Here is an 18,145-nt window from a genome sequence, read left to right as displayed (position 1 = left end):
TAGTCATTCAGTCATGTCCGACTCTTTGCAAACACATGGACTGTAGCCCACCAGGCTCCTCTGTCCATGGAATTTTCCAGGCAAGAATACTGGAGTGGGTTGCCATGCCCTCCTCCAGAAGACCTTTCCAACACAGGAATCGAACCCAGGTCTCCCACATTGCAGGTGGATTCTTAACCATCTAAGCCATCAGGGAAGCCCAAAACCCCAAACAGCCTTTCACAAATCTTGAGAAAAAAGAACAAAGCTGGAGGCTTCACATTCCTTGATTTTAAACTATATCACAAAGCTATAGTAATCAAAACAGTATGCTACTGGCATAAAAATAGACACATAGATTAATGGAACAGAATAGAGAGCTTGAACTGAAGCATATATGGTAAATTACTTTATGACAAAGGAGTCAAGAATATACAATGGGAAAAGAACAGTCACTTTCCAACAAATGGTGCTGGGAAAACTGGACAATTTACATGCAAACAAATGAAACTAGACCAGTCCTCACCCCATATACAAAAATTAACTCAAAATGAATTAAAGAATTGAACATTAAAAAACCTGGAAATATAAAACTCCTTTAAAAAACACACACACACACAAGCAGTAAGTTCTTGACATATGTCGTTGTGAGGACTTTTTACATCTGATACCAAAATAAATTCAAACACAAAGGTAACAAAAGCAAAAATAAACATCAAACTAAAAAGCCCCTGCACAGTAAAAGAAACTATCAACAAGATGAAAAAGTAACCTACCAAGTAGGAGAAAGTATTGCAAACCACATATATAAGGGGTTAATATCCAAAATATAGAAAGAACACATACTAACTCAGCATCCAAAAATAAAAATAAAAACAAAAACAAAAAACCCCAAACAATTTGATTTAAAAATGGGTAGAGGACCTGAATAAATATTTTTCCAAGGAAGACATACAGAGGGCTAAGAGGTACATGAAAACATGCTCAAATCACTAATCATCAGAGAAACATACACAAATCAAAACAATGAGATATCATCTCATACCTGTTAGAACGGTTATCATTAAAAAGGTAAGAAATAAGTATTAGCAAGAATGTGGAGAAAGGGAAACTCTTGATGCATTGCTGGTAGTTAAGTAAATTGGTACAATCACTATGGAAGATACTAAGTGGATTCTTCAAACAATAAAAATAGAACCCAGCTAAAACTAGAACCCAGTATGACCCAGCTATTCCACTTAAATTTATATGAAGGAAATGAAAATTATAACTGGAAAAGATTTAGGTAAACCCATGTTTACTGCAGCATTACTTATAATACCAAGCAACCTAAGTGGCCATCAATGGATGAATGAATAAAGAAAATGTGATTACACACACATACACACAGTTATTTAACCATTAAAAAAATTGTACTATTTGCATGTTGAGGGCAGTATGCCAAGTGAATTAAGCCAGACCAAAAAAAAAAAAACACCAAGTACCATATGATCTCACTTATATGTGGACTCTAAAACAAAACAAAAAATGCTCATAGATACAAAGAAGAGATGGGGACGGGTGGGACTGGGTGAAGGGTCAAAAGGTACAAACTTACCAGTTATAGAAGAAATAAGCCATGGAATATAATGTATAGCATGGGGACTACAATTAAGAGTAAATCTCATCACAAGAGAAAAAAATTGCCACTATGTGTGGCAATGAATGTCAATTACACCTAGTAAGGTGATCATTTCACAATATACACAAATATCAAATCATTATGTCATACACCTAAAACTAATGTTCTGCTATACGTTAAATTATATTTTAATTTTAAGAAAACTCGAACAAAAAGTATCATTAATATATCCTTAGTAAAATTATAAACTGTGGAACTACATTCATCAAGTAAGAACAGAATGCTATAAAAAATATTCAGAAAAAGAAGAGTGACAGAGGTCTTTCTTTTGGAAATTGAAAAATAACATCAGAGACTATTTTTAATCCACAGAAGATTTCTCTGGGAGAAAATCTCCCAGAGTGTAGAAAACAAAGATAATGTGATGGAAAATAGAGAAACGATAAGAAAATTAGAAGTCTGATCCAGGAGGTCTAATACCTGAATAACAGAAGTTCCAGGAAGAATAAACAGTGAACATAAAGAAGAAACTGTTAAAGAAATAATTGTAATTCAAGAAAAATTCCCAGACCTGGAGGCCATGAACTTCTAAATTTAAAGAGTCTAATATGAAGAACTGATCTCCTTAAAAGGAAATAAAACCAGTCAATCCTAAAGGAAGTCAACCTGAATATTCACTGGAAGGACTGATGCTGAAGCTCCAACACTTTGTCCACCTAATACCAAGAGCCAACTCATTAGAAAAGACCCTGATGCTGGGAAAGATTGAAGGCAAAGGTGAAGAGGGTGGCAGAGGATAAGATGGTTAGAAAGCATCACTGACTCAATGGACATGAACTTGAGCAAACTCCAGGAGATAGTGGAAGAGAGGGAAGTCTGGCATGCTGCAGTCCATAGGGTTGCAAAGAGTTGGACACAACTTAGCGACTAACAACAACAATAAATATGAAAAATTAAAACAGACCTATACAAAGGCATATCACTGTAAAATTTCAGACAATGGGCACCAGAAAAACCTCCCCTCTCCCCACTGCTAGAGAGGAAAACAAAACACCTGTATAAGAGATGCTGCTGCTGCTAAGTCACTTCAGTTGTGTCCTACTCTGTGCAACCCCATAGACATCAGGCTCCTTCAGAGAATAATCAATTTTGAAAAGAGATTTATAAACTGGCAAAGAGTCGGAAGTGGAATTAATGAAAAAGTCATTAAGGAAAACAACAAAGCAAATGGCAGGAAAGTGGCCATTATCAATTCCAGAGAAAACAAATATTGAATACTAGATAAACATACTACAAATCTACCTTATTTGAAACAAGGTGCTAAATTAACTTAGCACTTATTTGATGTTAAGTTCAGACACTAACACAAAATTTATAAAAGATTAAAGAATTGAGAAAAAGTCCCATGAACAAGTAATAATTTCAAATACAATATGGATGGCATTTCAAATAAGTGGGAGAAAACAGCTTTTCAATAAATCATGATGGCTATTTTGGGGATAGGGAGAGGAGCTACTTTCTATTTCCAAATAAATCCTTGTTGGATTCAAACAGAGGAAATAAAGTCACAGAGGTCCTAGAAGAAATTAGGTAAATAGCATATAAACCTATTACGAGAAACAACTTTTATATAAAATACAAAGTCAGTACCATAAAGGAAAAGCTTAGTAATAACTTTGACTAAACAAATACGTAAATCATTCCTTTGGCATGTGTGTGCATGCTCATACATGTCCAACTCTTTGTGACCCCATGGACTAGCCCAGTAGGCTCCTCTGTCCATGGAATTTTTCAAGCAAGAATATTGGGAGTAGGTTGCTATTTCATACTTCAGGGGATCTTCCTGACCCAGAGATCTTCCTGACCCTGTGTCTCCTGCATTGGCAAGTACATTCTTTAATACTTTGCCACCTGGGAAGCCTTCATTCCTTTGGGGCAGAGGGGAAAAAACAGAATCCTAAGTGCTATTTTAAGGCATAAAAAAAAATTTATTATTTTATCCTCTATTCAATTTCATTAGTAAAACATATTCATAACTCTTAGCTTAAATCAGATACTTTTCTTTTCTGGGAAGGCATTAAGACCAGTCATCCCACCTAAGAACATAAGGTATATAAATCTAAATCTAGAGAACCAATTAGGCTTTCATCAACTCTAGGCTGATTGTCTATCAGGTTTTCAATGACTAATCTTTTCGACAGTCTTTTTCTGAACCCTTCCACAGCCCTTACCCTGATGTATCTTAACAAATAAAGATTTGGGGTCCAGAATTTCAGAAGCTTATCAATTACCTGCTTAATAACCTGGCTTTCCAAATTTTAGTTGATAAGCACAACTTATTTAAAAAAATACTGACTTAAGCCATTAAGTCATGGAAATCTCTGGCCTGTTTTCTACTGAAGACTGTGGCTAACTATTTTATATATCCAAGGAGTTCCAGTGTTTTATAAGGATATCCTATGACAATTAATTAAAAAGTAAGTCTTAAGTGTAAACTGTATTTAACTGTAAGATTAGGAGGAAATAGGAGAAAGAAAACAGCAGAAAACTGAGACATGAAATGCTCTGTATGACAAATGAAAATTCTCACTGAATTTACCAACATCTCATTCGTCAAAAATGACACTATATTACTTGATAATTAACACAGAAATACAACGATAATGGCTGTTTAAAATAATCTCCATCTGGAAACACACCTTTTATCTCTAATATCAAAGTATAATTAAGTATAAATTGCTATATGGTAATAAAGCCTTTAAGAAAAATATTAAGATCTAAAACGTTACTGAATAAAGTAAGCAAAGTGGAATGACTTCATAACTTAAATGCAAGAGCAGTTGGCAAATACATACTTTTGTGAAAAGCCAAAACTAACCCCCATAGGGAAATTATATTAATGTATGCTCCAACATGTTTATCATACACATTCAAAATATTACTTCCATACTTCGTTTTTATCTACAACTGAAAACTGGTCCAAGGATTATTCTAGAACAGCTTTTAAATTTCAGACACACCATATCTGATAAACTATTCGGCTATACTAAATTAAATCCCACCACAGTAATCTTTTTTGACAGATGTTGTATACTTCATGGTAAACAGATTTGTAACTTATCCTATAAATCTATAGGGCTGTGTATAAACTGATAAAAACATTCTTAATATACATTTTTATAAAGATAAGACTGTCACATGTGCCATTTAGTGAAGAATCCTATCAACAGAGAATGTTCCAAATCACAAATGGAAAGGGTTATTTAATAAACAACCATTGGCTTTAAAATGCTGAATAGCATTTGATTTGTGTCCACTAGGGGAAAGAAAGGAAGACAGAAACAAATCCTTCCCCCTAGCCCTAAAAAAGATCAAATATCAAATAACTAAATTAATTAGAAGCAGAGATAGGCCAGCGTAAACTAGTAAATGGAGTGATTTGTCATAATTAGTATATGATGGAAAAGAGTCTACTTAAAGATATTTTAGAGAGCTATCAGGGTTCAGTGAAACTTCAATCCAAATTACTTCTCTGACTTTTCTGTATACAAATTATGTCCATGTTATTTTAATTACTCTGTATTTTTCTTCAAAATGCCTATCCTAATTATAATCTTATCTGTTTCTTCCTCTGGATTTTAAGCTCTGAGGCTGTGTTCTCTACTTTCTATCCAGTGCCTGGCACTCATTCACATCTGTAATATTTTCTTCTTTCAAAAATTGTCATAGTTAAACTGCTCTTACTAGTTATATCATAATCTGTATCATATGCATTTATCCTCTTCAGAAAGAAGAGGACTACCCTGAACACTACTTTTTAAAAAGTTCTGCACATCCTTTAAATGACAAAATTACAGAAATAGCAAACAGATGAGTGGTTGCCAAGGGTTCATAAGAGGCGAGAAGGAAGTCGGTATGGGTATAAAAGAGCAATCTGAGGAATTTGTGTGGTGTCAGAAATGTTCTGTATCTGAATGTGTAACATCAGTAGGGTGGTTGTGGCATTTTACTATGTTCACCAAATGTTACCATTGAAGGAAATTGTAAAGGGCACAGAATATTTCTTCATTAATTCTTACACCAGAATTATTGAGAGGAGCTCTGAAAATTACAGGTGCTGAGATCTGCCCCTTCCCATTCTGAGAATGCTTTAATTTTTTAGGGGTTGGACCTGAGAACCTTTAAACCAGATTCTCAAGTCTTGATCCCAGAGATTGTGATTCAGAAGGTTTGTGGTAAAGCCAGAAAAATCCATTCTTAAGTTTAAGTTATTGGTGGTTTTTTAAGTTCTCCAGATGATTCTGATGTATAGCTAGGCTTAAAAACCTCTGAACTAGAGAACAGCAATTTTTTTCTATATACTGTTTGAATGTAAACAATAGCTAGTTTGGTCATTATCATGGATTCCAAGTCCCTGGTGTTTGACTGAAGATATTTGCTGTATTTATAAAAGCCCAACTTAGATGCTTAACATTATTTTCAGTCATATTTCTAACCTATTAAAGCAGTTCCAAAAACATGAAGAAGCCTAGGCCCCTGGACTGAGTCCTACTGGCCCCCATACTCTCCGGTACCACCCCCCAAACCTTAGAATCTGAGATATCATTGTTGCACTAAGAATAACTGTTTATTCACATGAAGCTGTACTTTATGCTTGTCCTCTACCCTGTTAATTCACTGCATACTAAAAATATTAAATCACTCATTTTTCAATCCATTACCCTAGCAGGCTATAACTATGTGCCTAAAAAAATTTTGTGACCTGATGCAATGGTTCTCAATCTTAGATGTGCTTTGGAATAATCACCCTAACTAGAACAGTAAAGTAGCCCTATTTAGTATAACACAGAAGTCCTACACAGCATAACACAGAAAACTGGATTCAGAAAGTTTGTGGTGGCTTCAGGGAATCTATATTTGTAAGATAAAAAACAAAACTCTACAGATTCTGGACAAAAAATTAAACACTGACTCATGGTTTTTTCCATCTTTATCCTCTGGCTCAAATGATACACTAATGACAAATTAGTCTAAATCGGCTATTTCTAAAAATATCAATTGCTCACAATGAAAAAGAAAGAATTTATAACCAGGGTCAAGACAATGAATGTCAGAGAGCTATTAGCTCAGAATCTTGCATTAAGTAAGACCTAAGCTGCTTAATGTCTCTGAGCCTTCAGTTTCTCAGCTATAAAGAGGGAGCTACAAAACAAAGGAGTTGTATTCAATCAGTGTTTCGTAAAACTGGGTTTCCAGAGTCAGTCATATGGTTCCACGGAGTCAGGAGGAAAGCCGAACAGAAGTGCAAGCAAAACAAAGTGAAAGGGGGCTCTTCCTTTATCTGCTTGTGCATATACATAAATATGTATACTTATATAGATAATGCATTTTATGACTAATGCATTTCATGACTAATGACTGCTAGGTATTTCCATGTATTCCTTAAGGGAACTAGATTGGGAGCCAGATTCTTAAAATTATATCAGTATGTCTGCTAGCTATAATAAAGTACTAAATAAGGTCAAAACTTCAACTCCCAAAGGAAAAGACCCATGTTCACACTGTAATTCTAACTCTGAATAACCACTTCAATGACAACCCACTAAAATAAGGCAAGCAAGAATGGATGACTTAGTGAAAACCAAAGGCTCTAAAGAAAAACTTTGGTGTACATACAATTCCTAAGAGGCAAACATTAACATAGTAAGTTTTTAAACATTTAAGGAGCATTTACTGCTTGACTTCATCTGTGGTCAAGGGGCACTGCTATTTTTCAATTCCTAATACATAAAATCAGCTTCTAATAAGTTATGTAAGTTTCACAATTTTTCCCAACAATTTCCTCACATAACAGAGAAAATTTCAACTGAAATTCTCCATAACTTTTCCATGTTTCAACATTTTAGGATGTCACAGGAGTTTACTATGAGAATTCAAACATATAATTAAATAAAATAAATTCAATTAACTGAAATAATTACCAAATGTGGTCTTTTCAACAGCATTTCCAATTTACTAAGGACTGATTCCTTAAGTGAACTCATGTTGAAAACCATTCTAAAACTGGTCATCACTCTTTTCTCCCTATGTAATGGTGTAATAGTATTCTTTTAAAAGGTAACTCTCTGACAATCATAATACTGCCTTGAAGTAATTTTCAAAAATCATGCTTTCCCACACATATGGAAATAAGAAGGATCTGAAGCATCCCAGAATTCAAACAAAAGTTAGGATTTTTAATAAATCACTATGACATTTCCTTTTTCTACTATAGCACAGAGAAATACAATAGAAATCCAATTAACTGGAATCTTGGTAACTGTAACTTTACAATAAATCAAAGTTTATAGGAATTTAAAAGTAGAAAGTATAAATTAAATCAGTATTCTTACTTAATGCTGATACACTGATGGATGCGACAAAAAGTCTCAAATATGAAGAGACGGGCATTTTCAATGAAGTCCTCAAGACAAGCCACCAAGAAGAAATCATTCACTAGTACCTATATGAATAAAATATAAGAGGAAAAAATTATAAATGACGATGAGCAATTTTAAAAATTTGTCTCAAATATGTTCTTTGTTCTTTACTCATTATTCCTTTCACTACAACTCTCTCATCTAATATCATAGGTTCTACACTTCATAGTACTTTTTAGAACACTATATTCAAGTCTCTAAAAATGCAAATAAGAAAATGAATGCTACAAGAAAAAGAGCTAAAAACTACGTTTCCTTGTTCCACTGATGACCTCAACAACCTTACAACAAAGCGGCTTTGTCCTGTCATTAACCTAAAGAAATGCTCTGTAGATAACGTATTTCCAGCTTTTTAACGTAGATATGGACTAAAGATATGCATATTTCTGTGATAATAAGTAGACCGAAAAGCCACAGGAGAAAAAAATTCAAAGGGTGACACCTATTTCACAGATGTATCATAATTAAAAGACAATATTTTAACTTCAAGAACAGCAACCAAGTGCCCCACTGCCTGGCATGGCCTAGATACTTAGTATTACAATAAACACCAATATTTAATAATGTCGCATTTGATTGCATGTACACAAGTTGTTGTACTACATATACACAAGTTGTTACAAACTTTGTTCAATGTTTGAAAATCACCTCTAAAAGCATACTTATTTACAGATTTGGTAAGTGCATTTAACAAGTAATTCTTAGTTTTTCAAAACTTGAAAACTAACTTACTAAGAAAAAAGACTGTAAGCCCAACTTTTTCAGATGCTCTGACAGTACCTTAGTTTCTGCCAGCTAACAGAAGACACTAGTTTAAAAATTCACTCTTAGCTTGACTGATTTATAGCAAATGTTAAAATACAATCTTAAGAAAAATTTCAAATTAGGCCTGTTTATGTAACAAGCTGGAACCATAACTGTGATGTAAAACTTGATATTATCTTGCTTATACAAATAAAGCATTTCACATATTTTTATTCATTCAGGATAAGACATGAAATTATGTGTAAATTTATGAAGCCCTTAATGTTTTAACCAACTGTTAACAAAAGGGGTAGACACATGGTAATAAAATCAAAAATGTCTTTGACCCAACACATTTCTAAACAGTCTGCCATTTTAAGATTAATAAACATTTCTGACATAATTAATAAAACCCTGTTAGGTTAATTCTTATAATACCCTCAAATTAAAGAATTATTAATTTGTAAGCAAAAGTTTATACTTACTGATTCACATTCCCTTAGCTTTTTCTGAGCCCCATCAAAGTCAAAATTAACATATAAGCATTCAACAAATTCTGTAATTGGGTCTTTATACGTGTATGACTCCTGTAAAATTAAGTCAAAGGTTAAGCTGGATTTGATTCAACACTGTTTAGTAGTAGACTGCCCCCAATCTTCCTATTTTCTCCTCCCTTACCATTAGTTTCTAACAAATTACCAAGTACTATCTTCTCAAAGCAATTGCTTATATCCTAATTCAAGGCCACACCTTAACCTTATGATGCCTTCTAAACTAAGTTCTCTAAATGGTCATCCTAGAACCATTCCGAAAGCTTTCAAATTCCTCTACTGCCAAAAGTCTCCGTTAGTCAATGAACAGTGATGAACTTCTCCAAGTAACAGTGTATTCATATTCTGATGAATAAAACTGCCTTTTTCTATCTAAATTATTCTTAGATAAAATAAATATTTAAGTTCTTTTTGAACCCACAGTTAGTTATTGTTGAGAAATTCACTAAAAACCAAGCAGTAGTGCTATAGCTTTTGCACAACATGGGTACTATTAAAATTATGTAAAGATTAACTACTCTGGTATTATGTAGGTAGTGTCCTTCAAAAAAGAATCCAGGCTCCAGATCTCCTTTACTCTTTGCAGTAAGAACAACACTAATACACAACGTATATTAAGTATCCAACTAGCAGAGAGCAGTATTCATTCATGCCACATCCACCATAAATGTATCTTGAACTGGAAGGCAGCATATGCCCATTTGGGGCTGTTTTCTTTTCATGTATACTTTCCTCCTACTTTTTAAAAGATTTTTAGCCTGACAGCTAAACTGATAGCTCAGTTGGTAAAGAATCTGCCTGCAATGCAGGAGACCCTGGTTCGATCCCTGGGTTGGAAAGATCCCCTGAAGAATTGAAAGGCGATCCACTCCAGTATTCTGGCCTGGAGAATTCCATGGACTGTATAGGCCACGGGGTTGAGAAGAGTCGGAGACAACTGAGCGACTTTCACTCTTTTCACTGTAAGATCTAAGAGTCCTACTTCTTCAAGAAAAAGAGGTTAAAGTTTAGGCACATTTTAAAAATCAATACAGATTTTACTTTTTACCTGCTGAATAACTTTGACCAGATCTTTTAGCACCTGCCGGCGTTTTCGAACATCTTTGTTTGTTATGACTGCTGTGGTCAAATAGCGGAGAATATGTGGACACATCGTTTGAATTGCATTAAGATACCTAAAAAAAAACATGCAATTTACTTAATAACTTACCAAGTTTTTCTAGATCTATAATCATCTGTGATTTAAAGAAAACACTTGAGCAGTCCATCAGACTGCACTGTTTCAGTAAGCAAGGATTGTAAAAAATTACAAATGAGTATTATTAGGGCCATCTTCACCAAGGAAAAGTTTAAATGGTAAGAATGCTAGCTGGTATTTCTCAATTTGGAGTGAGATGAGAGACTTACTTAAGAGGTAAATATTACCTCTATTACCACTGCCGAGTAAAAGGATTTTGAAAGGCTCTTATATAAGCCGTCAGTCTGTTTCAAAAGATTTCATTTACCTGTAAGAACAAATGTATGAAGAGCTACGTGCAAAACACTCCTCATAATTAAGAGAATCAGGCGCTTACACAAACAATTAAAACCAATTAATTTCAGGGGATGGAAGACTGGAAACTATTTTGATGATCAGCAGCTGACCACCCTGGTCATTCGGTATTTATCCTGTATTTCTTCTGCTCAATTTCCTTTTACAGCTCCCTAATTTTTATCCGGTAAGAACCTCTGAGCACCAGGTTGGAAATATTTGTCAACAAAGTCCATTTCTCTTAGTTGAATCTTCAAGCTCCAAGGTACCCATCCAGCTCTATCTCCCAGCACACCACTGACTGCCTCCTGCTTTCCTCACTTCTTAAAGCTCACTCCACTGCTCTCCCAAACACATCCCTCTGAAAGTCTAAATTCTAGGCATTCTTCAAGGTCCAGCAGAGAAACCTTATCTCCCAGGTTCTCCCAGATTATAATGTTAATAAATCTCTATACTTTGTCATATTGTAGATCCCCATAAAATGTTGTTTGAACTCATCAGAGGACCCTACAATATGATAATAACCAAACATTTAGATAAAATCTAGTTTCACTTAGTCCTCTTTAAATTCCCTCTAAACAAGGCAAGGTATAAAAATAATCAACATTAACTCAAGAACAAAACAATTTCTAAGAAAAGATAACTAAACAAATCAGCTAAAAGCTTCATTATCTGAAAAATTAAGTATGAGTTTCAGGCAGAAAATTTTAAATGCAATGTTGTTGTTCAGTACAAGTGACTGCAGAGACATGGTGTATAGGAGAGCATGACTGGTTTTCTTAATCAGATTTGAAGTAGGTAGTTTTAGTACACATTTATGGAACTCATTCATAGATTTATTCCTACAAGATTAAAGTATATTTTATATGATGGTAACCCCCCCCTTTACTTATCCTTTCTCTGTATTATTGCATCATGTATAATTTCACTGTTTTTATTGGAAAATGATGTCCTTAAGAAATCATCTCTATGTGAGTATATAGTTGGGTTAGAAAATTATTGTGAAGGGCCAGACAATGAATATTTTAGGTTTTGCAGGTCAAGAAGCAAGACTCAGAATATTAATCAGGCACCTATATAAAAATAAAACAAATTTCTAAAATATTCTATTATAAAAACTCAAAATATAATAGTTGACTACAAATATTCATAATTCAAGTCTACTAATAAAAATAGTAAAATTCCCTTAATAGGGTAACTTTGCTTATTGGGTTCAAATTTAGAGATCCCTATTAAAATTTATTACAAATGTTTGTTAATGCTAATCTGTAATGAGATTTTACATATTTAACCCGACAATGATTTTTTAATGTATGCAGGTACTACCAAACATTGGTATCAATGATAAGACTTTAATTTAGCATATTTATCACTTGGGGAAGGCTTTTTTAAGAATTCTGTTAAGATCTTTTGATATTGCCTTTTAGCTATCAAATGTAATGATATAGCTATCATTACATTGCAAATAAATCATTTCTATTTCAAATGCACAGTTAGATGGATTTTCATACACAGAAATTTCCTTTGTACTTACAATGAGATCTAAAACTTTTTTGAAATGTAACTTGAGCTTAAAAAAATCTATCTGCTACAAATCTGTGTGAGAATGAAGGTCTCATTTCTTCTTTAAACTTTTGAAAGAACAGGAAAGGTTAAAGCAGCTAGACATTACTTAGGATTCATACTATGTTATTCATCATCAAATGCCTGCTGCAGTATAAGTCTGCATATAAGTACTGTTCAGATTTATAATTTTAGGTTGAACTAAGAAACATTAAGTCTATAGCAAAATATAACTTCCAGAGCCATCCAGGGCTTGCTCATAGTGGTTGAGGGCAATTTTTTGTTAAGAAAATTTCCACCTTACTCCAGCCTAGAAAAAGTCACAATAAAACTTTACCACTGCAAAGCCATTTTATCATTGTGGTACTAGGGAAAGTCAAGATATTCTATCGATCAAACAAAAATTCAGGGACCACGAACAGTTAAGCCCACAACAGAAAATGAAGTTCACTGTTGACGCTAATGGTTTAATAATACACCATGGATTCAGGAATCTTCCACGAAATATGTGGAAATGTCTAATGCAATGGACAACTATAGGCTTTCAACACCTCACATTTCCACAAGCTTTGTAAATTTGTCCAATAATAACCAATTTTCTCCCCCACATATATTTGTCACCAATATTTTTAACAGTTTAGCAGGTTCCACTTCAGGTTGTACTAAATTAGTGCTTTCTTAACTCTGAAAATATTTTCAACTGTAGTTGTTCCACAGACTATTCATAAAGGCATGTTCTTCAGACACTTCAAATCCAACAGTGATTCCTCAAACCAACTAGCCATATTGATAAACAACCATCAACAGAATCTAAGAAATCACTAAAAAATCATATATTTTATTTCTTAATTGACTATTGATGTGCTCCCAATATCTTCAATTCTGAGGAACAGTTCTCAGTAGAAGGCTGTAAGTTTTAAACCAATTCTTTTTTTCTGGACATATTTTTTTGGCTGCTGCAACTGAACATAACTAGTAAATGGCTTTCCTTACTTCGTTAACAAAAGAGCCGTTCAGAAACATACTTTCGTTGAAGCCTCATTTTCCTTAATTTTGTGAGGAAACTCTGCTGCAGTATTGTTTTAAATTTCCTAATTTTTCTGAGAGCTGCTTTGTAATCAGTTGGGAATACTGTAATGAGAGCTTACGGCCTAGTTATATGGATGAACACTGTACACTTTCAGCATATCTACACAGTCAATTCAATGCTTTGCTTTCTAATTTGAAACAAAATATTTCCACTGGATTGTGCCTTAAAATTTAAGCACATCTGAAATCCACTTTTCTCCTGTTGACATGATGAGTAAGCACTGATAAAATGTTGCCGTGTAGTGATATACATGACACTTGAAAAGGGCCAAGCACTAGGGCAGCGTCACTGGGATTCAAGGAGCACTGAGCAGTAGTGAAGCAAGGCGAGTGCAACAATGTATGACCATTTCCGTCACAACAATTCCACTCTGCTGTTACTGTCCGAAAGCAGATACAGATCATCTCTGTATCTCTCTATATCCATCTATCTCTATACATGCACAGATCAGACAGATCAATATAGATCAATGAATGTGTGTTCCAATAAAAATTTATGGACATTAAAACTCTAATTTCATAATTTTCATATCACAAAATTTATTTTTTTTCCTAACCATTTAAAATGCAAAAGTCATTCTCAGATTGCAGGCCATGAGAAAAAAAGCAATGGGCCACAATTTTTAGCTCGCGGTCCATAGCTTTTGGTATACAGCAATACCACAGCAGACTTCCAAACATAGCAGGGAATTCCTACCTGCTAGGAAAGAAGCGATCCTGTCTATGTCTGGGTGTAAGTTATCTATACTGATCAGTACAAAAAGGAAGGGAGTGAGGATTAAGGGTGATTCTGGGCAAGTCATCTTAGTTTACACTCCTGTAGGATCAGTAATCATATGATTTAGTTCAAATATAAAAAAACCATAGGTATCGCTATTTAATAGCCTGCCAGTAACCACTGTGCTCTTCTGTTCTACTTCTCTATCATTCATCTCCTTTCTTCTTTATCAATCAAAATTTAAAAGTCAAATCAATTTTCATCTTCTTCTAACTTCTCCTGGTCTCACTGGTGTCATAAATTGCACATCTATATGTAAATATGTTCTTAAGCTACTTGTGTTATTTGTTTGCATTATAAACTATGTAAGAAAGGAGCCTATACCTTCTCTATTTTTGAAATCTAACTTAAAACTATTTTTCCTTTAAATAAGAGGTTCAGTATTTATTGTGCTCTGAAGTGCAATTTCAGGATGGTCAAATAAGAAAGTTTATTCTTTTTCTAGCACAACCCTGTTCTAATTGTATAATTTTATGGAAGTGTTCTTACAGTATTTTTTGATTATAAGTTAGAACGTTTAGTAATCAAAGGATAAGACAAAATAAACCACCAAATAAAATTCTCCTCTCAAACATGCTTATAATCTAGTTAGGGTGATAAGGCAATTGTAAGTTTTTTTAGAAAGACATTAATTAATCCAAGTATAAGGCAGGCACAATATACAGGACCTTACGTAGCAAGTAAACCTGAGCTGGATCTTGAAAAACAGGCAGGCTTTGAATTGGTACAAAAAAGAAGAAAAGGGTATTTCCAGAAAGGCTAAACTTATTGTAACTGCAGAGGATGGATTTTTAGAGATCATCCCAAGCTAAAGCAAGTAAAATACTTGCATAAAAAAGTTTTCTTGTCAGGAACAATTAGGAAGTTTCAGAAAAATAATGGCAGATGGTAAGTGAGGACAAATTCTGGGCACAATCTAGTTGACTGTTAACAGTAAAACCTGAAATTTCTTAGGAAATATACATTTTTTTCTTTAGAAAACAAATCAAACATTCTTTTGCTAACTGAACTTTAACTCTTTTTTTACAAATGGAGAGTAACGAGAGCATTGTATTACATATGCATTCTTCTTACTAATAGCATCTATGTTTGGTGGCAGAGCCTCATCTCTAATAGCCTACGAACACTGTTCCAGCTTACACTTGATACCTTATCTTATATATTATATTACATTTAAAAGTTCAACATTTTTCAAACGTGTAAATCATCTCCATTTTAGATTCAGAATAACTTATGGCAGAAATGATAATGTATATGATGTAAGAGACTCAACTGGCACTGGCATCTAAACTTTCACTTCAAGGACAAAAGTATAAATCATCATCACAGTACCTTTCGTACTTGAAAAAAGCCTGAAATCACAATCTATATAAACTATCAATTTAACATATATTCAATGAACCACAGTAAACTGCATTCCTGTGAATACTGGAGTGGGTTGCCATTTCCTTCTCCAGGGAATCTTCCTGACCCAGGGATTGAACCCAGGCCTCCCACATTGCAGGCAGACGCTTTAACCTCTGCACCACCAGAGAAGCCCTATTCCTGAGCTGTTAGAAATTAGAAAAAGAAAAATATGATACTTTCTCCATTAATACCTACTATATATCAATGACAATTGAAAAAGACATACTGACTATAGAGACACAAATGCAAATTACACACTACTTACTAAAACCTACTCTACTTAAAGAATATGCAGCCTAGGAAAATGAATGAAACAAAAATCTGTCAAGCCAACTGGGAGTTTTCTCACATGAAAAAGTTATAATCAGGCAAAACTGGGAATATGTCATTAAGACATTACTAATAAGGAAGAAAATATGATGGCAACCTGACCCTATGGCAAGTGAAGATGATAAGCACCATATTTTGGAGAAATTTTAAAGTTGTAATACTGAGTTGGGAGGACGAAAATGTTTAACATTTACTAATACATTGCTAATTTTATTTTCACTGACTTTGTTCTGTTTTTCTGTACTTTTAATCAAGGTTTTAAAAGTTGAACAAGTATTCAAGGCTATGAACTAATTTCTGAGTGCTGCTGTGGCAGGTATTTCATAATTATCAATACTTAATCTCTTTGATTCAGTTATTTATAAAACTTTTAATAATGCCCAGTTTTACTGTATTTTTGTCCAGAAAGCACATGCTATGAAATTTCTAGTTTTTAAACACTTATTCAGAGATTTTTAATGGCATAAGGTATTCTTTTTTATACATGAAACCATGGAAATACAAATGAAAGCATTAAGCCTACTTATAGAATATAGCTTCATAATTAACTGTCTTAATTCTAAGTTGTTATTTTAATTGTATCTCTATAACTATGAACCTTTATCTTACTTTAAAATTTAAAAAACAAATCTATTTTTTGCATTGTTTTCCTTTATAAGTTTGATTTTTTATCTTCAACAAAACTTTCTGCTATCTCAACTACTACCTTTATATTTCTAGTATTTATAATAAAAGATTCTACTAAGGAATTAGTTTTAATTATATAAAAGCCATAAGGTTGTCAGGAATGAATATACTATTTCCCCTTGATCTGTATTATAGAATTTTTAGTGGGTTTGAATATTTTTACTTTTCTTGTTTACTTTATTTAAAGATGTGTTTTTAAAATCAGCTCAATAATATTCCTCTCTGGATACACATGTAACTATAAAAACTATAGGAGAGTGAGTCTACCCATAAGTAGTAGCGTGGAAGGCCAATACCTAGGGATCCCTATGACTTTGTACAAGAAAACCTGTCCTTATAACCCACCTGCTAGGTATCAAGATTAAAGCCAGCTATTACAGTATCCAATGTCTGAATCAAACTTGCTCATTTAGGGAAGGTTCATACTTCCACTCATGACTTTAGAGATATTAATGAATTCATAAGACAATCTTACAGGTTTATCATTCAGAAGGCAAAATACTACATGACAATTTTATTTTTAATCTCTCCTCATTTGAATGCATGTCTGATTAATCTCCATAAATACTGAGAACTATATCCTTAATTTTTGAATTTGAAATTCTTACAAAACATCTTTTTTCGTAAGATGCATGGATAGTTTAAAATTAAAGATAGGTAGTGCTCATCAATTTAGCATGAGAAAACTATCATTATCAGGAAGACTTGAGAACTTGATAAAAAATATTTAAACCAACACTAGGGACCAGGAAAGAAAGATGGGAGCAAATTGAGAGGCAGTGATCTGAAACAGAATCATAAAAAGAGAAGTATAGAAAAAACCAAACCTCGGAAAAGCCCACTCAAATATTTAGGGTGACATACACACCAAAACATGTTCCTGACCTGGATCCTGGATAGACCTAGCGACAAAAATATTGTGGAAATGGATATGTTAATCTGATTGTGCTATTAAACATTCTAGTCACATAAATTAATAGTCTATCCTGATTCCAAGTATTCATAAAGAAATCTTCTGTACTCCGTAACTTCCTATATGAATATTAAACCTATAGGGTCAGAACAATCTGGTCAATGTTTCATGTTCTTAGTTTCTCTTAGCACTTCTCATGGCAAATGATGGCATGTTGGTTTTATACATCAGTTCTTTTGAGGTTGGTTCAGCTCTTTTCTTTGCAAATAAACCCCTAAAATACTACCAAATAAAGTTGTGGGCTTCCTAGATCAAAAGTCAGAAAAAAATATAACATCCTTGTAGGATCTTACTTTAGTACACAGTGACTTTCCTTTTTTAACCTTTTCTAAGAGCTTACTTAATGCAACAAATGTACTATAACTTAACTTTCCAGATTACAATCTATTATTACATCCAGCAAAGAGTATCCA

The 18,145-nt window shown here is 33.6% G+C and overlaps 1 protein-coding gene across 2 annotated transcripts in view; it reads right to left on the bottom strand.

The window, feature by feature from the left end:
• EIF3E (eukaryotic translation initiation factor 3 subunit E) overlaps window positions 1-18,145 on the bottom strand; it is a 47,485-nt gene that overhangs the window by 7,746 nt on the left and 21,594 nt on the right. For both annotated transcript variants that reach the window (XM_068983371.1, XM_068983372.1), the window contains exons 8-10: window positions 10,423-10,549; window positions 9,309-9,410; window positions 7,993-8,102 (exon numbers count right to left, since the gene is read on the bottom strand). In XM_068983371.1, coding sequence (XP_068839472.1) covers window positions 7,993-8,102; window positions 9,309-9,410; window positions 10,423-10,549 — 339 coding nt within the window. The remainder of the gene's footprint in view (window positions 1-7,992; window positions 8,103-9,308; window positions 9,411-10,422; window positions 10,550-18,145) is intronic.

Source organism: Capricornis sumatraensis, chromosome 11, assembly GCF_032405125.1.
Source record: "Capricornis sumatraensis isolate serow.1 chromosome 11, serow.2, whole genome shotgun sequence".
Taxonomy (NCBI): domain Eukaryota; kingdom Metazoa; phylum Chordata; class Mammalia; order Artiodactyla; family Bovidae; genus Capricornis; species Capricornis sumatraensis.
This window is presented reverse-complemented; position numbering and strand designations above follow the sequence as displayed.